Source organism: Macaca thibetana, chromosome 4 (assembly GCF_024542745.1).
Source record: "Macaca thibetana thibetana isolate TM-01 chromosome 4, ASM2454274v1, whole genome shotgun sequence".
NCBI lineage: Eukaryota > Metazoa > Chordata > Mammalia > Primates > Cercopithecidae > Macaca > Macaca thibetana.
In genome coordinates, this window is record NC_065581.1 from 38,054,934 (window position 1) to 38,076,853 (window position 21,920).

At 42.9% G+C, this 21,920-nt stretch overlaps 1 protein-coding gene and 1 long non-coding RNA gene across 3 annotated transcripts in view; one reads left to right on the forward strand and one right to left on the reverse strand.

Annotated features, from left to right (window-relative positions):
* Window positions 1–1,894, forward strand: part of LOC126952843 (uncharacterized) — a 195,649-nt gene extending 193,755 nt beyond the window's left edge. The window contains exon 2 of the long non-coding RNA XR_007725042.1: window positions 1,658–1,894. This is a non-coding gene — a long non-coding RNA (uncharacterized LOC126952843). The remainder of the gene's footprint in view (window positions 1–1,657) is intronic.
* Window positions 1–20,007, reverse strand: part of TMEM217 (transmembrane protein 217) — a 29,386-nt gene extending 9,379 nt beyond the window's left edge. For both annotated transcript variants that reach the window (XM_050787832.1, XM_050787831.1), the window contains exon 1: window positions 19,930–20,007. In XM_050787832.1, the coding sequence (XP_050643789.1) occupies window positions 19,930–19,933 (4 nt within the window). In that variant the 5' untranslated portion in view covers window positions 19,934–20,007. The remainder of the gene's footprint in view (window positions 1–19,929) is intronic.
* Window positions 20,008–21,920: the final 1,913 nt, after the last annotated feature.

Here is a 21,920-nt window from a genome sequence, read left to right on the forward strand (position 1 = left end):
TATTGTAGTGTAATTCATGCACATATAATACACAGATATATAATATACACGAGATAAAATTTTATGTCTTAACCATTTTTAAGTAGACAGTTTAGTAGTGTTAAGTATATTCATTTTGTTTTACAAACAATCTCTAGAACTCTTCCATCTTGCAAAACTGAAACTGTACACCCATTAAGCAACAAATTCCCATTTCCCCCTGCCCCAGCTCCTGGAAACTTATCATTCTACTTTCTGTTTCTATTAATTTGACTACTCTGGTTATGTCATGTAAGTGGAATTTTTTTTTTTTTTTTTTGAGAAGTCCCTCAAAAAGGCTAGAAACCTCTGTGGCCAGAGGCACCTTTGCCTGAGTTCTTGTTCTGTGTCCAAGATGAGGTACACAGACAAGAGAAGGGTAAACAAGATGAAGATGAGCTTTAAGTGCTCATCAGCTCAAAGGAGACTCGCAGTGGGTAGCTCCTCTCTGTAGGCAAGTCATGCCAATATCTGCTGCTCTCAGCAGGGAGAAGGCCCTGGAGAGGGTTGCTCCTCTATGCAGCTGATAGTCCTGACGTCTCTGCAGGTCTCTGATGCTCTCAGAAGAGAGGGTAGTTCCTCTCTGTAGCTGGTCCTCCCATTGTCTCCTGCTATCAGCAGAGAGGATAGCTCCTCTTTGCAGCTGGTCGTCCTATCATCTCTCTGCCCTCTTCATCCTCTAGCCATCCTCTGCCCTGCTCTGGCTAAGCCCAGGTCTTTCATGGACCTCAGAGGGGAGGAAGTGCATGCAGATTGGTCCATGGGCGGCCATGGGCAGGCTGGAAGAGGCACCACGAGTTCCCACTCAGGTCTGCAGGACTGGCGGCCTGGCCCCAGCCTTCAGGCTCTCCCTGGCCTGCAGTGGGGCCTTACTGAGGACCCGCCCTCTTCCACCCAGGAATCAGTATGCCTCCCGCTGCCATTCGTGGCCCCTCAAGGGTCTGCCCCAATCTGGCTCAGAGATTTGAATAGGTGCCGCGATTGGAGAGAGACCAGGCAGCGGGAGCAGACATTCCGGAGCCTGCAGGGATGGGAGGAGGCCGGGGAGCGGGTCCTTCTGGGGCCCCCGAGGGTGCAGGCTGCAGAGACGCCCGGGTCTTGCACCTGGGAGGGCAGCCGCAGCTGCACCTGGGAGCTCCTATTAGTCCTCGGTTCCTGCCTGCTCAGTGAAGTGGGAGACCCAGGTCTGCAGCCGTGGGTCCTGGCAGCTGCAGCTGCACCTGGGAGGGCAGATCCTGCCTATTCCCGGCCCTCCTCCAAGAGCACAGGGAGGCTTGGATGCACAGCCACAGTTTGTTCAGCTGCCGCCCGCCGAAGAGGGCGGGGCTCTTGCCTGCTGCGTACAGCCGGAGGCGGGGTCTACGGCTGTGGTGTGTGCGGCTGCAGTAGCACCCGGGGAGCTCCCGCCTTAACTCAGAAGGGGCCGGGCTTCCACCGGCTCCATGGAGTGTGCAGCCCCAGCCGCGCCACTTTGCTGCAGTTGGAGTGACAGCCGGAGTGATGGCAGCAGCCTCTGCCATCACTAGCTGATTTGAAAAACAACCAAATAGAATTTCTAAAGATGAAAAACTCGGCCGGGCGCGGTGGCTCACGCCTGTAATCCCAGCACTTTGGGAGGCCGAGGCGTGCGGATCACGAGATCAGGAGATCGAGACCATCCCTGGCTAACATGGTGAAACCCCGTCTCTACTAAAAATACAAAAAACTAGCCGGGCGTGGTGGCGAGAGCCTGTAGTCCCGGCTACTCGGAGGCTGAGGCAGGAGAATGGCGTGAACCCAGGAGGCGGAGCTTGCAGTGAGCCGAGATCAGGCCACTGCACCCCAGCCTGGGCGACACAGCGAGACTCCATCTCAAAAAACAAAAAAAAAAGAAAAACTCAGTATCTGAAATTAAAAATTCAGTGGACATAAATGGTAGCAGGTTGGACACAGATTAAGGAATAATTAGTTAACCAGGAAACAGAAGATAAATCACGAGAAATTATCCAGAATGTAGCACAGGGAGACAAAAAGATGTAAAATATGAATGAGAAGTTAAGAAACATGAAAGATATAATAAGATGTTCTGATAGAGAAAGAGACATGAGACAAAATGGGGGTAGCTATTTACAGAGAAAATAGCTGAGGATTTGCACAACTGAAAAAAAAAACACCAATGCACAGATTCAAGAAACCTGATTGCTAGAAGGATAAATGAAATAAAATCTACACAAAACATATGGTACTCAAACTATCGAACACCACACACAAAAACAAAATCTCAAAAGCAACCAATGGACTTTTTATTTAAAAGACCAACAGTTATAGACTTCTACAGGAAACAAAAATCCCATGGAATAATATTTTAATTGTGCTAAACAAAGCAAAACAAACAAACAAAAAACCCTGCCAACCTAGGATTCTATACTCAACTAAAATATTTTTCTTTTTTTTTGAGACAGAATTTTGCCCAGGTTGCAGTACAGTGGCGTGATCTTGGCTCACCACAACCTCTGCCTCCCGGGTTCAAGCAATTATCCTGCCTCAGCCTCTCAAGTAGCTGGGATTACAGGCGTGTGCTACCATGCCCAGCTAATTTTTGCATTTTTAGTAGAGACGGGGTTTCACCATGTTGGTCAGGCTGGTCTCAAACTCCTGACCTCAGGTGATCTGCCGCCTCAGCCTCCCAAAGTGCTGGGATTACAGGTGTGAGCCACTGCGCCTAGCCTATTTTTCATATATATATATATTTATTTATAGAAATGGAGTCTTGCTGTGTTGCCCAGGCCAGAGTGGAGTAATGCAATCATAGCTCACTGCAGCCTCAAACTCCTGAGCTCAGCAGAGCCTCCTGCTTCAGCCTTTTAACTAGCTGGGACCACAGGTGCACACTACCACATGCAGCTCATTAAAAAAAATTTTTTTTTTGGCTAGGTGCGGTGGTTCATGCCTGTAATTCATGCCTGTAATTCCAGCACTTTGGGAGGCCAAGGCGGGTGGATCACGAGGTCAGGAGATTGAGACCACCCTGGCTAACGCAGTGAAACCCTGTCTCTACTAAAAATATAAAAAATTAGCCAGATGTGGTGGCAGGTGCCTGTGGTCCCAGCTACTCTGGAGGCTGAGGCAGGAGAATGGCGTGAACCCGGGAGGCAGAGCTTGCAGTGAGCCGAGATCACGCCACTGCACTCCAGCCTGGGTGACAGCATCTCGCCATGTTGCCCAGGCTGGTCTCAAATTCCTGGCCTCAAGTCATCCTCCCACCTCAGCCTTCTGAGCAGTTGGGATTACAAGCATGAACCACTGTAAATATTTTTCTAAAATATTTTTCAAGATTGAGAGCACATAGTATGATGATAACATTTTCATAAAAATCAAAACTAAGTAAAATTTAAGAATATATTTTTTGGCCATACATATATATGTGAATAAAACTTTATTATAAAAGTAATGGAAGACTAGGCATGGTGGCTCACGCCTGTAATCCCAGCACTTTGGGAGGCTGAGGCAGGTGAATCGCTTGAGTACAGGAGTTCAAGACCAACCTGCCCAACATGGCCCATCTCTACAAAACAAAAACAAAAACAAAAACAAAAACAAAATCCAAAAATTACCTAGGTGTGGTGGTGGCACATCCCTGTAATTCCAGCTACTCGGGAGGCTGAGGCATGAGAATCACTTGAGCCTGAGAGGTGGAGGTTGCAGTGAGCCAAGACTGTGCCACTGCACTCCAGCCTCAGTGACAGAGCAAGACTCTGACTAAAAAAAAGAAAAAAAAGATTACCAAAAGTAAGGGAATAATAGATACAAAATTTGGGATTGTGGTTATTTCTGAAGTGCAAAGGGCAGGGACAGGGGCAGGGGCACATAGATCATTGTGAGGTATTATTCTGTTTCCTGGATTGAATGAGAAATTCACAAGTGTTCATCATAGTTTAAAAAACAAATTAGTAAATAAAAGAACAAAAGTGCATGTACTAATGATGACTGTTTTCTATGACCTAGGATTATGAATAATTCAATTCTGTATACCTGAGTTCCCTAAGGAAAAAATAAAAAGAGCAGAAAAAGACATGTAATCTAATCTCATACCTGTGGCATACTGTGTGGTAATTGGCCTTCCTGTGTTGTTCATTGCCTCCCATCCAACTAACACATATAGCAAACGTCCTCTTTGTACTTCTTAAAAATCTCATTAAAATTTTGGGTTCCCATTGGTCTATCTCTAGCAAAGACTGATAATTGTCTCCCAACATTCATTTCTCCCTTTTCACTTTTACCTTTAGCTAGACACATGGCCACCCAGCTAATGACTACATTTCCCAGCTTCGCTTGCTGATGTATGTGGCCCCGTGACCAACGGGATGCTAATGGAAGTGATGTGTGCCACTTTACAGTCTTGCTCATAAAAGAATTAGGAGTGCTCTCACCCTCTCCCTTTCCCCCTTCCTGTTTTTTAGCCATGACTGGAACTGATCTATGACCTACCCTATCAGCCGTGGGTCATTGCTACTTGAGAGAGAAATAAACTCCCATCATAAATAAGCCATTGTCTTTTGGGGTTTCTTTGTTGCAGTGGCGTAGCTTGTACCATGTTATACTTCCTAAACTTCTTTATTGAAGAAGTGTAACGAGAACTAGTGATCCACTGGGATCTAGCACCTCCCGTGACTTTGCTCTTTTGAAGAATCCAGCAGATTCCTCCTGTCTACATGCTTATTTCACTGAGTCTATGCTTCTTCACCATCTCCTCATAAAGAGATATCTCCCCTTTATCTCAAGATCACCATTCTCTTTTTTTTTTTTTTTTTTTTTTAGACAGAGTCTTGCTCTGTCGCCCAGGCTGGAGTGCAGTGGCACGATCTCGCCTCCCGGGTTCAATCGATTCTCCTGCCTCAGCCTTCTGAGTAGCTGGGATTACAGGAGCAGGTAACCACACCCAGCTAATTTTTTTGTATTTTTAGTAGAGATGGGTTTCACCATGTTGGTCAGGCTGCTCGAACTCCTGACCTCGTGATCCACCCACCTCGGCCTCCCAAAGTGCTGGGATTATAGGCATGAGCCACGGCACCGGCCCAAGATCACCATTTCCTTACAATTAACTTGGTAATAACTCATGTATTGTCTTATGATATATTTTATTATATATTGTCTTAAAGTGTTATTTAAATATTTTATACTTATAATAATCATTTTCATGGCTACCAGTAAGGATATTGAGCGTTACAGAAGCTAATTAATTTTGTCCAGGTCTGTATATCTGCTCAGCAGCAAAATTAGGATTTGAATTCACAACTTTCTGCCTCCAAACCAAATCACTTGCCTTCATACTCAACCTACTTGTGCTTTGTGTGTTTCAGGTATTTTTTTAATTCACTGAGCCCAGAGACTCCATCCATCCCCTAGCTCCTAAGGAGGGCCTTGGCTAGAGTAAGGCCTTGATTAGAGTAGGCCTTTGGTCAATGTTGGCAATTCTTCTTCCGTTGTCTCTCATCTGAGTCATCTTCCTCACTAACTCTCAGGGCCATTATGTTCCTTTCTCCTTTCTTCTTTCTCTCTCTTTTTTTTTTTTTTTTTTTTTTTTTTTTTTTTGAGACGGAGTCTTGCTCTATCACCCGGGCTGGAGTGCAGTGGCTGGATCTCAGCTCACTGCAAGCTCCGCCTCCCAGGTTCACGCCATTCTCCTGCCTCAGCCTCCTGTGCAGCTGGGACTACAGGCGCCCGCCACCTCGCCCAGCTAGTTTTTTGTATTTTTTAGTAGAGACGGGGTTTCACCGTGTTAGCCAGGATGGTCTCGATCTCCTGACCTCATGATCCGCCCGTCTCGGCCTCCCAAAGTGCTGGGATTACAGGCTTGAGCCACCGCGCCCGGCCTTCTTCTTTCTCTCTGTCTTAGTTCTTCTCCTTCCTTCCCTTCCCTCCCATTCTTTTTCCCATCTATGCTGCAGAACTTCTAAGTGTGTACTCTTGATTGCTCTAAGCTAAGACAATTTTTTTTTTTTTAGACAGAGTCTCGCTCTGTCACCAAGGCTGGAGTGTAGTGGCACGATCTCAGTTCACTGCAACCTCTGCCTCCCAGGTTCAAGCAATTCTCCTGCCTCAGCCTCCCAAGTAGCTGGGACTACAGGCGCATACCACCATGCCCGGCTAATTTTGTATTTTTAGTAGAGATGGGGTTTCACCATGCTGGCCAGGCTGGTCTCAAACTCCTGACTTCGTGATCCACCTGGCTCGACCTCCCAAAATGCTGCTGGGATTACAGGCGTGAGCCATTGAGCTCAGCCTAAATGTTTATTATTATCATTATCTTTATCATTATTACACAATCTCATTTGACTGATATGCTTATATGAAGTAAATATTTTAATTTGCAAAATTAAAACATAATTTAATATTGACTTTGTATGTATCTTGAGATATATATATAGGAAAAAAGTTTGTAGGGAAAAAACTGATCCAATACTGAGATTTAAAAAGTCACAAATAGGAACACAGAAAAAAAAGTTAATGTTTCCATGTTATGGAAAATTTCACATTTGCTCTATCAAGTGAGATAAAGAGACTTCTAAAGCAAGAGTCTCAAACTCTAAGGCCTTCCAGAGCTAGGCAAGTCAAATAAATGGGTGAGGTTGAGGGGTGTGAAGATACTAGGGCTGAGTGTGGTGGCTTGCACCTATAGTCCCAGCTACTTGAAAGGCTAAGGCAGGAGCATCACTTGAACCCAGGAGTTTGAGGCCAGCCTGGGCAACATAGCAAGACTCCATTTCAAAAAAGAAAAAACAAAGAAAGAAAAAGTTACTAGGGAGTGGTAGAGATTGTAGCAATTAGGACAGTGTCCACCTGCCTGAAAGTATTTGAATTCAAATTTCCTTAATAGATTGTGCTGTTCAGACAAAACATATTTGAGGGCCATGTTGCAATTTTCACAAGAGTGAAACTCCATCTCAAAAAATAATAATAAGGCCAGTGGCTCACGCTTGTAATCTCAGCACTTTGGGAGACCAAGGTGGGTGGATCCCTAGCAACTTTCAGTTTTACTAGTAACTTCATTAGATTAATTTTATTATTTGGCTCATTCTAAGTTACAGTCATCTATAGATTTAATTTCTAGTACTTCTTAATGTGCTGACTCTGCAGCAGTTGGTTGTTGATTTGCTTTCTATTGCTGCCATAACAAATTACCACAAACTGAGTGGCTTAAAACAACACAAAGTTATAATAGTATCTCAGTTCTGCGGGTCACTAGTCCCAGTTGCCTCAATACTCAACTGGTGGTTTCTCTGCTGCAGATTTTACAAGGTAGAAATGGAGGTATCGGCCGGGCGCGGTGGCTCAAGCCTGTAATCCCAGCACTTTGGGAGGCCGAGACGGGCGGATCATGAGGTCAGGAGATCGAGACCATCCTGGATAACCCAGTGAAACCCCGTCTCTACTAAAAAACACAAAAAATTAGCCGGGCGAGGTGGCGGGCGCCCGTAGTCCCAGCTACGCGGGAGGCTGAGGCAGGAGAATGGCGTGAACCCGGGAGGCGGAGCTTGCAGTGAGCTGAGATCCGGCCACTGCACTCCAGCCTGGGCGACAGAGCCAGACTCCGTCTCAAAAAAAAAAAAAAAAAGAAATGGAGGTATCCTGGGCTAGCGGGATGCTTCTTGGGAAATTCTAGGGAAGAATCCCCTTCCAGCCTCCTTCAGTTTATCGGCTGAATTCAGTTCCTTGCATTTGTAGAATGAAGATCCCTATTTCCTTACTGGCTGTTAGCTGAGGGCCACCCCTGACTTTTAGAGGCCTCCTTCCAGGCCTTGCTCCTGGACTCTCGGAGCCAGCAGTGGTACAGCAAGTCCTTCTCACGCTTGGAATCTCTCTGACTTCTTCTGTCACAAAAGAAACTCTAATTGGAGAAATTCTCTCCATTTACCGGTTTGTGTGGTTAGACTGGACCCACTTGTATAATCCAAGATAATCTCTTTACCTTCAGGTCCTTAACCTTAATTGCATCTGCAAAGTCCATTTTGCATACTCACAGGTGTGATACGAGGGGGCAAAGGCCATAAGGGCTGTTATGGGCTGAATTGTGCCCCTCCTCGCCAGGGATTTCAATTCTATGTTGAAATCCTAACCCCCAGCACTGCAGAATGTGACTGAATTTAGAAGTAGGGTCTTTAAAGAGGTAATTAAGTTAAAATTATATCATTAGTGTCAGACCTAATCTGCCATTTCTTACAAGAAGAGAAGATTAGGACACAGACACACAGAGAGGGATGACCATGTGAAAACATGGCGCGGGGGTGGTAAGGGTGGCTATCTACAAACTAAGGAGAAAAGCCTCAAAAAAACCCAACCCTACTGACACCTTGATCACAGAATTCAAGAACTGTGAGAAAATTAATTTATGTTGTTTAAGCCACTCTATGATATGTAGTTATAGCAGCCCTAGCAAACCAATAAAGGGGCCAAAATTCTGCTTAACACAGTTAAGCAGAACAGCCTTTGAATTTTTCTTTGGACCTGGGTAAATTGCCTCTCTACAGCTGGGCAGTTGTCTTGTAAAAATTAAGTTAATTTTTTTGAAAAGGGTTTTAATGATGAATTTTCTTTTCAGTGAAACTAAATAACAACACAAAGGTTTTTTTTTTTTTTTTTTTTTTGTCGTTGTTGTTTAAGTTAGGCTGTGGGATTAAACCAAATCAATTCAAGAACCTAGTTAAATCACTGTCACTAAATTCCATTTAATTTAGCTTAACTTAATTTTTATTTATTTTCTTTTTGAGATGGAGTCTCACTCCATCTCATCACCCAGGCTGAAGTGTGCAGTGGCATGATCTCTGCTCACTGCAACCTCCACCTCCTGGGTTCAAGTGATTCTCCTGCCTCAGCCTTGCAAGTAGCTGGGATGACAGGTGCAAGCAACCATGCCCAGCTCATTTTTTTTTTTTTTTTTTTTTTGTAGAGATGGGCTTTCACCATGTTGGCCAGTCTGGTCTTGAACTCCTGACCTCAAGTGATCCACCTGCCTCAGCCTCCCAAAGTGCTGGGATTACAGGCGTGAGCGATCACACCTGGCCTCCATTTAATTTTTGAGAAATCAGGCTGGGCACGGTGGCTCACACCTCTAATCCTAGCACTTTGGCAGGCCGAGGCAGGCGGATAATGAGGTCAGGAGATCGAGACTATCCTGGCCAACATGGTGAAAACTCATCTTTACTAAAAATACAAAAATTAGCCAGGCGTGGTAACATGTGCCTATAGTCCCAGCTACTCAGGAGGCTGAGGCAAGAGAATGGCATGAACCTGGGAGGTGGGGTTGCGGTGAGCCGAGATGATGCCACTGCACTCCGGCCTGGGTGACGAGATGGAGTGAGACTCCATCTCAAAAAGAAAATAAATAAAAATTAAGTTAAACTAAATTAAATGGAATTTAGTGACAGTGATTTAACTAGGTTCTTGAATTGATTTGGTTTAATCCCACAGCCTAACTTAAACAACAGAGCGAGACTCTGTCTCAAAAAAAAAAAAAAAAAAAAAAAAAAAATCACCAGAAAGCTCATGCTGCCTGGGTGTTTTATCTTTTATCTTTTATATATAATATATATACATATTTACATTTTCAATGCGGAGAGAAATTTACAATTTTTTTTTTCTTTCAGGAAATGGGGCTACTCTGCTTCTGGATTTTCTCCCCACTTTCAGACCATTATTCTTCCTCAGACCCCTGCTTCCTAGGTCTTCCTTACCGTGTGGCTAAAAAAAATTACAGAATCTCAGTCCCTAGCCCACACTTACTGAAATCAGAATCTCTGGAGGTGGGACCCAGGCAAAAACCTCAAGCTTGCATGAACCGAATTATCTGCTTTCTCCTTCCCTGAAACTGGGCAGCTGAAGGATAAGTCACCTTATGAGGTATTTTCTTTTTTGCTTGTGTAAGTCTTTCGTTGGGGGGGGAGAGAGGGGTGAAATGGAATTTATTCTTAAATCTGGGCTAATAGATTTGATTAATGGGCACAAAAGGACGCCTCGTTCCAAAAAATAGAATTTTCCCAAGTTGATGCAAAGAGAATTAGAGATCACAAACAGAGTAACATGCTGAAATAGCAAAAGTCAGGAGAACTTTCTACCACAAGGCTCCTGCCCATAATGGATTTTCTATATACTTTTTCCAAACTTTCAAGGATAATCTAGACTAAGGGTCCTATGTAACAGTTTTGTTTTGTTTTGTTTTGTTTTTTGAGATGGAGTCTCGCTCTGTCGTCCACGCTGGAGTGCAGTGGTGCAATCTCAGCTCACTGCAACCTCTGCCTCCTGGGTTCACGCCATTCTCCTGTCTCAGCCTCCTGACAATAGTTTTATACCCTATTAATGGTCACCAGTTTAACTGGCTCTAAACACTGCTGGGAAATCCTACTACCCTTCTCTGTTTAACTTCCTCTCCTGTTCTCTGCAACAGCTAGTCCAAACCTTTGGTCTCAGAATCCACAAACCCCATTTCCACATACACACTCCCTTCCTTTGTTACAAAGAGGAAGTCTCTTTCCTCCTCTACCATGTTGTTATCTCTGTTCCAGAGCCCATGCTCTTGCCCTCCCCGGAACCTTCCATTTATCATTTCAGTTGACCACTCCTTATCTCTTCAAACATCTTCTCTTGACTTCTGACACCAAACTCACCTTGTTTTTCTCTCACCTGTCTGGCAACTCTTTCTCAGCCTCCTTTATTAGCTTCCTTCTGTTTATTCCTAAAGGCTAGTCTCCCTCAGTGCACAAACCAAGACACTGTTCTCACTTTATGCTCTCTTCTTTGGTAACCTCACTGTGGTTCAGCTGCCATGTACACCGAGAACAAATGCGATGTCCACTGCACTGGTGACTCCCAATCCAATCTGGTCTTCAGTTTGGAGCTTCAGTTGACATATTCAACTAGAATGCCTCTATTTGGGAACTCTTTTGGGGCTGCTCAAACTTAGCATGTGCCAAACTCCCGCCCCCACCTGCTGTTTCTCTGGTCTTTCTTTATTTAAGTAAATGGTATTAACCCTCTTCTACCCATTTCCCCATGTACCTTCCTCTTGCTCATCCTCAACATCCAAAAGAACTCACCAAGTTCCATCAACTCTCCTTCCCACCAATCTCTTGAATCATTATTTTTCTGATCCATCTTAGTCCATTCATGCAATATGACACAATACCACAGACTGGGTAATTTATAAACAACGGAAATTTATTTCTCAGTTTTGGAGGCTGAGAAGTCCAAGATTAAGGCACCAGCAGGGCTGGCTTTCCCTGCTTTCAGGTGGCATCTTGCTGCTGCATGCTCACATGGGAGAAGGTGGAAGGGCAAGAGGCAGCTCTATGAATCCTCTTTTACGAGGGCATTAATCTCATTCGCAAAGGTGATGCCCTGATGACTTAATCATTTTCCCAAAGGCTCCACCTCTTACTACTATCACACTGGGATTTGAGTTCCAACATATGACTTTTGGAGGGCCATATACATTCAAACCGTAGCACCATCTCCACTGCTCTCATCATAGTCCAAAAACCATCACATTTCCTTTGGACAATAAACAATACAGATGGTCCCTGACTTACAATGGTTTGACTTAAAATTTTTCCACTTTACAATGGTGCAAAAGTGATATGCATTCAGTAAAAACAATACTTGGAGTACCCATACCGCCATTCTGATTTTCACTTTCAGTATAGTAATTCAACAAATTACATGAGATATTCAACACTTTATTATAAAATAGTCTTTGTATTAGATGATTTTGCCCAAGAGTAGGCTAATGTAAGTGTTCTTAGTACATTTAAGGTAGGCGAGGCTAAGTGATGATGTTTGATAGGTTAGGTGTATTAAATGCATTTTTTTTTCTTTTCTTTCTTTCTTTCTTTCTTTCTTTTTTTTTTTTTTTTTTTGTGAGATAGTCTCACTCTGTCACCCAGGACGGAGTGCAGTGGCGTGATCTTGGCTCACTGCAACCTCTGCCTCCCAGATTTGAGCAATTCTCCTGCCTCAGCTTCCCCAGTAGCTGGGATTACAGGCATGCACCACTATACCTAGCTAATTTTTGTATTTTTAATAGAGGTGGGGTTTCTCCATGTTGGCCAGGCTGGTCTCAAACTCCTGACCTCAGATGGTCCACCTACTTTGGCCTCCCAAAGTGCTGAAATTACAGGCGTGAGCCACCGTGCCTGGCCACTGAAATGCATTTTTGACTTAACAATATTTTCAACTTATGATGGGTTTCTTGGGACATAACCTCATCGTAAGTTGAGGAGTACCTGTGCTTATGAAGTTGTAATCTTGAGATAGCCACTAGTGATGATACAGTTAAGAGTTTGGGAGGAAAGGCAGTGAGTGTGTGTGTAGAGGATAAGAAGTCCACATCTGGCTGGATGTAGTGGCTTGTGCCTGTAGTCCCAGCTACTCAGGAGTCTGAGGCAGGAGAATTACTTGAACCCAGGAGGGAGAGGTTGCAGTGAGCTGAGATGGTGCCACTGCACTCCAGCCTAGGCGACAGAGTGAGACTCCATCTCAAAAAAAAGAAAAGAAATATCGGTATACACATACAATTTTGAGATAAAGAGGTAAATAGGAGGGGAAATAGAAGAATTGAAAGTGGTTACCTATGAAAAGTATGAATAAGGATAGGGTAGAAATAAAAAAGAAATGCTGGTTTTATTATAAGGTTTACATATTAATATTATGCACACATGCATAATTTTAATAAAAATGAATTTATGAAAATATAATTATTTCATGAATTCCTAATAAACCCAGATCATTAAATAAATCCCACTGTCTACCCTTATGCTGGTATGGGCTTTTTAAAAAAATACAGTATCTTCTTAACTGCAAAAATGGTTAAAGCTGGCAATGTGGAAGGACAGCTGGATAACTCTATCATAGTCTAAACCAAGAGCTAAAAATATTATCATGAGAAGTAGCTGGGGATAGAACAAAGCTTTTTTTGTTTGTGAAAATTTCTGGAAATGGTATATTACTTCAAATACTACACAATTGGAAGTGATTCCAATTCCATCTTGGAATGCTGGCAACATTTTAAATTATTTTAAATTAAAGATATCTGTCTTAGACCATTTATGCTGCTGTAACAGAAGACCACAGACTGGGTAATATATAAAGAACGCAAATGTATTTCTCATGGTTCTGGAGGCTGGGAAGTCCAAGATCAAGGCACTGGCATTCGTGTCTAGTCAGGACTGCTCTCTGCTTTCAAGATGATGCCTTGTTTCTGTGTCCTCACAGGGAGGAAAGTAGAAGGGCAAGGGGACCTAAACTAGCTCCCTCTAGTCCTTTTATAAAGCACTAACCCATTTTTGAAGGAACCCTCATGACTTCATCCCTGCCCCAAAGTCCCTATCTCTTAATACCACCACTATGGGGATTAAGTTTCAACACATGAATTTTGGAGGGATCAAACACATTCAAACCATAGCAATATCTTTGTGTAGAGTTTAAAAAAATATTCATACTAGAGAAATAAAGCTAGGTAGATAAAAAATTTTTAACATAACAAAACATTGTAAAAGAAAACTGATTTTTATCCTTTCATCTCACTTTAACATCATGTTTGAACTCAAAAAAGTATGTAATGTTTATTTTATTTTTAATTTAAAAACAATTTTAAAAAACCAGAGACAGGGTCTCACTGTGTTGCCCAGGCTGGTCTTGAACTCCCGGGCTCAAGTGATTCTTCCACCTCTGCCTCCCAAAGTGCTAGGATTACAGGCATGAGCCACTGTGCCCGGCCATTTATTTTTAAATACTCTTTGTTTTTTAGGCCCAGAACTAAGCATTTATCATTGGCCAATCTGCAGCTCAGTTTAACCCTTTCTGAGTGGGTTATTTTTAGAGTATGAGCATGTGTATTTTTTTGGTGGTAGCATTGCCCTCCTAGGTTCAATCCTGGGGTGGGAGAGTAAGCTAATTAGTCGTGTTCTGAGTAACCAAGGATATCCTGAAAATGAAAGGGAATAATAGACCATTATAGGAAGGGTGTCAAGGTTGAGATCAGCAAATTTTCAAGTCAAATGGCCAGGCTTCAATCTTGGCTTCACAGTAAATGTACTCTGAATTTATTCTCTCCAAGATTCAGCTTGTTCATCTTTAAATTGGATGTGCCAGTTACTTTTTTTTTTTTTAATAATTTTATTAGTTTGTATAACAAATTACCCCAAAACTTAGTAGCATAAGATAACCATTGATTTGATGGGTGAGGACTTTAGACAAAGCACAATTAGCTTAATTCTGTACATTGTGGGGAATTTAGACAGGGCATGTCCAGGATGACTTGCTACTGCTCCTCAAACTTTGTAGCCTCTCCTAGAAGACCCATTCACATGCCTGGCGATTGCTGCTGGCTGTCAGTTGGAGGCCTCAGTTCCCATCCACGTGGGCTTCTCCATGACCTCTCTGTGTGGGCTCCTTTGGGCACCTTCACAGTCTGATGACTGGCTTCTCCAGAATGAGTGTCCCAAAAAGAGCAAGCCAGATGGAAGCTGTATCACCTTTTCTTATTCTAGCCTCAGAAGTCCCATAGCAACACTTTTCCTGGACGCTATTCTTTAGAAGTGAGTCACCAAGGCCATATTCAAGGGGAGAGGAATCAGATTCTACCTTTTGTGGGAGAAGTGTTAAAGAATTTGCCACGATGTAGGGACTTCTGCGTATCTGAGTGTTCATAATCAAAGTTCTCCCACATTTGCCAGGTTGCCCAGGGAAACAAGTCATCGTGACAAGAAAATATTCATAAGTGAATTGACATTGCCTGCCTCTCTCAGCCCCCCAATGTTCCCCTTGCTGAAACGGAGGGCTCTCTGTGTGCACTAAGCCCCATCAAGTCAAAATCTTTATTGGTCAGCCTCTCCCTAGTAGCCCGACGTAAATATCTGACAACACACAACACAAGGCAAGTCATTTGCAAGAAATTATTGCAAGTCTTGCAGAAGATTCAGGACCTCATGCAGCCATGAAAAAGGATGTTGGAAAACTGTTAGAATCAAATGGCAAAGCTTGAATGTAACAGAATTAGACCAGTTAATAACCAGAAAAGAGAAAATCAATAAGAATGTTATAGGCACTTCAATAAAGAATGGTTTCAGGATGAATAAACTGCTACATATTTGCACAATGGGAGTGTTAAACAGGTGTCAAAAGGAACAACTGTAGCAACATACAACAATATGGTACACTCTTAACAATGTAATATAAAGTGAAAAAAGTACTAAAGACATACAGTTAAAAACAATCCTCTCTCTCTATATATATATATACACACACTACACACACATATTTTTAGGACTTTATATAGACACAAGAAAACCATAAAACTGTATGAAAAGCCAAGTGAAGGAAAATGAGCTCAGAATTCTGGATGATGATCACTTTGTCCAGGGGAGGAAGTAAAATACGTTGGGGGTACCACACAGCCAGATGCAAATTGCTGACCAGACCCTAATTTTATTTTGGATAGGGGATTTGAAGGTACCTATATATTATTTAAAATAACTAATATTTAAAAAGTAAACAAAAGAGAGCCAAGCATGGATCAATGAGGGTATGTCATGAACCAGGGATTATGATCAATCTAATTGTATGCATATAAAGTAGAATTAAAAATACTAAAAAAAAACACCCAAAAACCAAGGATAGTAACATTTACCTCACAAAATTGCTGTGAAGATTAAATGAGTTAACATATTTAAAACATTCAGAACAGTTCCTGGCACATAGTAAGCACTTACACAATATAATTATGTAAGTATTTTTGTTATCATTATTCTTACTTTATGCCAAGGAGTAGCTACTATTTATTATGCACATAAAACTACTACTTATTAAGCTGTGTTGTAGCAGACAACATTAGCTTCCTTCCCAATACCTATTTCCACCTTCTTTGCTACCAGAAGTCTGCTTTTTCTCAGGATGGCAATGAGCCCAGACCCAGGCAAAATATGTGCTTTTCCAGGTTTTTGCTTGTATCCAGGGTGTTCATGGCACACAGTTCTAGCAACTGACACATAAGCAGAAACCTGCTGGGAGATCTAGGAAGACTTTTGCCTTTCCTGATAAGAGAAGATGATGTGGCTGGCACCATTCTCACTTCTTCCTTTTTCTTGCCTTGAACGTGGTGTGATGCCTGGAGCCTCAGCAGCTATTTTGTTACTGAAGCAACAAGCATGAAGACAAAAACAAGTAGGCTAAGGATGCCAACATGAAAGGGAGAGACTTAATTTTTACATTTTATTGATTACTCTTGAGGTTGAGTATTCTTCTAAGTATTGATACATGATTTAAAAAAATCTAGGTCTAGGCTGGGCATGGTGGCTCATGCCTGTAATCCCAGCAGTTTAGGAGGCCAAGGCAGGCAGATCACCTGAGATCAGGAGTTCAAGACCAGTCGGCCAACAGGGTGAAACCCTGTCTCAACTAAAAATACAAAAATTAGCCAGGCATGATGGTGCACGCCTGTAATCCCAGCTACTAGAGAGGCTGAGGCATGAGAATCACTTGAACCCAAGAGGTGGAGGTTGCAGTGAGCCGAGATCATACCACTGCACTCCAGCCTGGTTGACAGAGACTCTGTCTCCAAAACAAAAACAAAAGCCCTATGTCTAAATAAGTATTAAAAATTATTTTGATAAGCATACAATAAAAATTCAGTCATGGGCTGGGCATAGTGGCTCATGCCTGTAATTCCAGCATTTTGGGAGGCCAAGGTGGGCATATCACTTGAGCCCAGGAGTTTGAGACTAGCCTGGGCAACATGGCAAAAACCCATCTCTACAAAACATACAAAAATTAGCTGGGCTTTGTGGCCATGCCTGTAGTCCCAGCTACTTGGGAGGACTGCTTGAGCCCAGGAGGCTGAGGCTGCAGTGAGTCATGATCTTGCCACTGAACTCCAGTCTGGGTGACAGAGCAAGACTCTGTCTCAAAAATAAATAAATAAATAAATAAATAAATAAAATAAAATTCTAAGATATGCGAAAGCATTGAAGCATAGTGTAATTAATGATACTTGTATTTCAGTGGTACCTAAGATAATGATGCATTTTGCAGTTGCTGGCAAGAACTTTACATTTTAAATTGCTCTCACAAGTTGACTTGTGATCTCAGTAGAATATGTTGCTGCCAGCTCATTTCAGATGGATCTCTTGCAACACTGGGTTAGGGAGGAAAATAACAATGACGACGAACACATTATAATGCTTTAGAGCCTGATTCATTTACATTGGTTGAGAATGCATTTGGGGCTGGGCACTGTGGGATCACACCTGTAACCTCAACACTATGAGAAGCCAAGGTGGGAGGATCACTTAAGCCCAGGGGTTTGAGACCAGCCAGGGCAACATGGTGAGACCCTAGCTCATAAAAAAAAAAAAAAAAAAAGCGTTTGGCTGCAAGGAACAGAGATTCAAACAATAGTAGTTTAAACAACTAGGGATTTATTTTCTTCTCCTAACAGGAAATCTGGCAGTGGCAGCCTAGCACTTGGGCAGTAGCCTCTGGGGAGTGTGTCTGGGTGGCTAAGAAGAGGTGAGACAGAAAACTGCTGGGACTTTTTAAAGCCTTTAAGTATGTGTGACTATTTTGCCCTCTGAACTCTTGTATTAGTCATTATTGCTCTGTAACAAATTACCTCAAACCTTAGACACTTATGATATAAAACATTTACTATCTCATAGTTTCCATGACTCAGGAATCCACGAGTAGCAGAGGTAGGTGGTTCTGGCTCAAGGTCCCTCACAGGGCTGCTGTCAAGCTGTTGGCTGGGGCGGAGGGCCATCTAAAGGCTCTACTTGCGGGAGGGAAGCTTCATTCAAGCTCTCTCTCTCTCTGACTGTTGGCAAGAAGCCTCGGTTCTTTCTTGGCTGTTGGCCGGAGAACTCAGTTCCTCACCTCCTGGGCCTTTCTATAGGCCACTTGAATTTCCTCATGACATGGCCACTGGCTTCCCCCAGAGTAAGTGATGAGAAAGAGAGAGAGAGAGAGAGAGAGAGAGAGCGCAAAATGGAAGCTGCACTATCTTAGTAATCTCAGAAGTGATATCCATCACTTCAGCTGTATTTAATGGGTCACACTCACTGACTTTGCAGGGGACTATGGGGAGAGGACAACATAGGGGTGTAAATTCCAGGAGGCAGGGATTATTGAGGCAAGCTTGAGGCCGGCTATCACACCTCTATGTATGTATACATGTATGTGTGTGTATTTGAGAAACATGATTAATGTAAAACAGAAAAATAAATTTTAAAAAAGACATTAAAACAAAACACCACATGGTTGTTACTAATTCACTCTTCCATCAAAAATATATGTGCATATCTGTTTTAGCATGTATTTGCTATCATTTGGTATTACTATTTTAAGATTCTATTTTGATTTATTCTCTTTATTTAACCTAGTAGTAGGTGAAAAGTAATATTTTAATTTTTGTATCTTATTGATTATTCCTAAGGTTGAACATTTATGACGAGTTAACCAGTTTTATTGACCTTTTCGCAAGTTATGTCTTTACTTAATATATTAATGTATTAGGATATTAGCATTTTTTCAATGTTCATGAGTTCTATATATAATAAAAGTATTACTTTTTTTTTTTTTTTTTTTTTGAGGCAGGGTCTTGCTCTATCTCCCAGGCTGAAGTGTAGTGGCACAATCTTGGCTCACTGCACCTTTGACCTCCTGGGCCCCACTGATCCTCCTGCCTCAGTCTCCCAAGTAGTTGGAACTACAGCTGCATGCCACCATGCCTGGTTAATTTTTTTTTTTTTTTAGAAACGGGGTCTCACTATGTTGCCCAGGCTAAAGGTATTACTCTTTGTCAAAGAAAAAAAAGGTGGCTGTCTACGTGGTGGGGAATATGGAGACCCTTCACTCCTTAGCTTCAGAGCTCCAAGGAGGGAGCAGGACCTCAAAAGGGACACCTCAGCATTTTACCTGGAGAGGGGAATGGATCCTGAGTACTAGGGATTCCAACTTCCATCCTCCAACCTCAGTAAGGATTCCTACAACTCATGTGGCGCTAGAAGCAGGTACTGGCGGGCTCCAAGGTCCCCATCCTTGGGCTGGCATGAGGCAGCTGTCAGCACCCCCAATGATGCTACAGGTTTTCTGTTCCAGGTTCTACATCTGGATTCTGGGGCATCCCTGGGAGCAAGAGGGATCCCCGGTGATAAGAGAGATTGAATTTTTTTTCTAGTCTGGCAATATCCAGGCCAATTAAATTATATTTTTAAAAAAACAAACGGACACTTTGTGTATATATAAGCTTGAATTCTTACAGGCATACATTCTATATTTTCTTACTTAAAACTTCATCAACTTTTTAAAAAAGTCATTGAGATAATTTATGACCTCTTCTCACTGATTTCCCTTGGCTTTGTATGTAACAGTGTACATTTGCACTGTAACTGAACGCTAACACAAAAGATGGCTTTATCATGTTGTCTTTATTTTCAAAAAGTAATATGAAGTCTGTTTTGGCCTGCTTCCTCAAGGAGTTAGGGAAAAATTTGATCTCAATTTTTCTTTTTTTTTTGCCTGCTCTTTCCCTGCCCCTTGATGGAGTCACACAGAACCCCCTGAGTTCACCCAATCTTGGAATCTGAGGGAAGAGTTCTAGACTTCAAGACAGTGTGGTCACTGTGAAGGGCTTGATGTCCACACTTCAGTGGTCCCACTGCTCATAGCCCTGGAGACAATGGCTTAGGGCTCGGTCCCCAGGCAAGTGTTCACTCAGCTAACCCATCAGACACTATGGGGTCTGGGAGGGAGTCAAACACAGGCCCCCACGGTGGGCAGAACCTGTACCTCTCTATACCCCCCATGGGAAGGAAATTCCACTTGCTGTAGGAAGTTGGGAACCATTCTACTCACCCTCAACTTTTCAAATCAGCACTCCCTACTCACCCATATCATCTAGATCTTTGCCTTCAAGAGCCTAGATTTTCCAAAACAAAAGTTCTTCAATTCTCTGAGCGGGGAGAGATGGGCAGTCCTCTTAAACCTACAAAGAGAAAAGCCTGTCATGCTTTGGTGGTGAATCAGCGGACAAACAGGGAAACCAGTCCCAGCTTGGAAAGAGGTAATTCTGACAATAAATCACACTACTTCATACAAAGCCCTCAAGATCTGACTGGGACCCAACTTTCCAGGGGTATTGCTAAGCATTCCTTCTCATGCATCAAATACTCCTACTTTCTCAAATATTCTTTCTCTCCTTCTCCACCTGCTCATCTCTCAAGGTATTCAGATCCTCAAAAAGGTGTCAGGGCTCTAGGTTGGCATCTGTAATTCTTTTGGCCTTACTTTTGTGGTCATAAGCTGACTGCCCCAGTGACTCACACCAGTATCCTAGGCAGGAGTGTGCCAGTAAGCTCTCCTCCATGTTTGTCTCTTTCATAGGAAGTAAAACATTTTCCAGAAAGCCCCTAGCAGTCTTCTTTTTATGGCTCATTGGTCAGAACTGGGTCACATGGCACATGTAGCTGCAGGAGAGTCTGGGAAAGCAAGTTCCTGGCAAAGTTGAATGGGATTGCCATAACTCGTTTGGCAAATTATGATTTATACCCACACTGTGAACACAGTCGCCCTGCCTCCTACACAAAAAAGAGCCCCCTTAACAAAGAATAGGGAAGGAAATAACTAATAAAGTCTACCGTAGAGCTGTTGTCCCATTAATTATTCCATCTTCTTTACTTTGGCAAGGGCTACTACTCTCTGTTTGCCCCTTCTTCCACTCTGAAACAGAGCGTTTAGTTATAAATTCGGTTGGCCAGAATAAGGTTTACATTTTCCAGCCTTCTGTGCAGCTGAGTGTAGTCATGTGACCAAGTTCTGAGAATGGGTTGAAAGGGGGAAAAATGGAGGAAACCACAAGGTATTGAAGAGAAAGGTCATGTTCTCCCTGTCCTTCATCCCAGTGTAATTGCCCGGTGGCAATTTCTTTTCTTTTCTTTTCTTTTTTTTTTTTTATGAGATGGAGTTTTTCCTGCCTGCTACACAGACAAAACCAATTCACTGAGACCATGGCGTTGCAGTAAAGAAAGAGTTTAATTGACAGGAGGCTGGCTATATCACACGGGATATGGAGTTATTACTCAAATCAATCTCCCCAAAGGCTCAGAGGGTAGGGTTGGTTTTTATTTTTGTTTTGTTTTGTTTTTTTTAAGACAGAGTTTCGCTCTTGTTGCCCAGGCTGGAGTGCAATGGTGTGATCTTGGCTCACCGCAACCTCCGCCTCCTGGTTTCAAGCGATTCTTCTGCCTCAGCCTCCCAAGTAGCTGGGATTACAGGCATGCGCCACCACGCCTGGCTAGGGTTTTTCAAGGATAGTTTGGTGGGCAGAGGACTAGGGAATGGGTGGTGCTGACTGGTGGGGGATGCCATCATAGGGATGCGGAAAACCGTCCTTGTGTGCTGAGTCTGCCTCTGGGTGGGGGGTGCACAGGACCGGTTCAGTCAGGAGTCAGGAGCCCAGATGGAGTCAGCCAGTCCTCAGAAATGCAAGTCTGAAAAGGCATCTCAAAAGGCCAATTTTAGGTTCTACAGTAGTGATGTTATCTACAGGGGAACTGTGGAAGTTACAAATTTTGTGACCTCTGGAACAATGGCTGGTTATCATTTAACTCCACCTACTCAGGCCCTCTCATAATCCTAAACTTGTGGCCTTTTATTAGTTTTACAAAGGTGGTTTAGTTTTGGAAAGGGCTATTTTCATCCTTGCTTTAAGGTTAAACTGTAAACTAAATTCTTTCCAAAGTCTGGCTTATGCACAGGAATGAACAAGGAGAACTTGGAGGTTAGAAGTAAGAAGGAGTCAACTGTGTCAGATTTCTCTTACTGTCATAATTTTGCAAAGGTGGTTTCACCAGAGGCTGAAACCCCTTTGGGGAAAAACT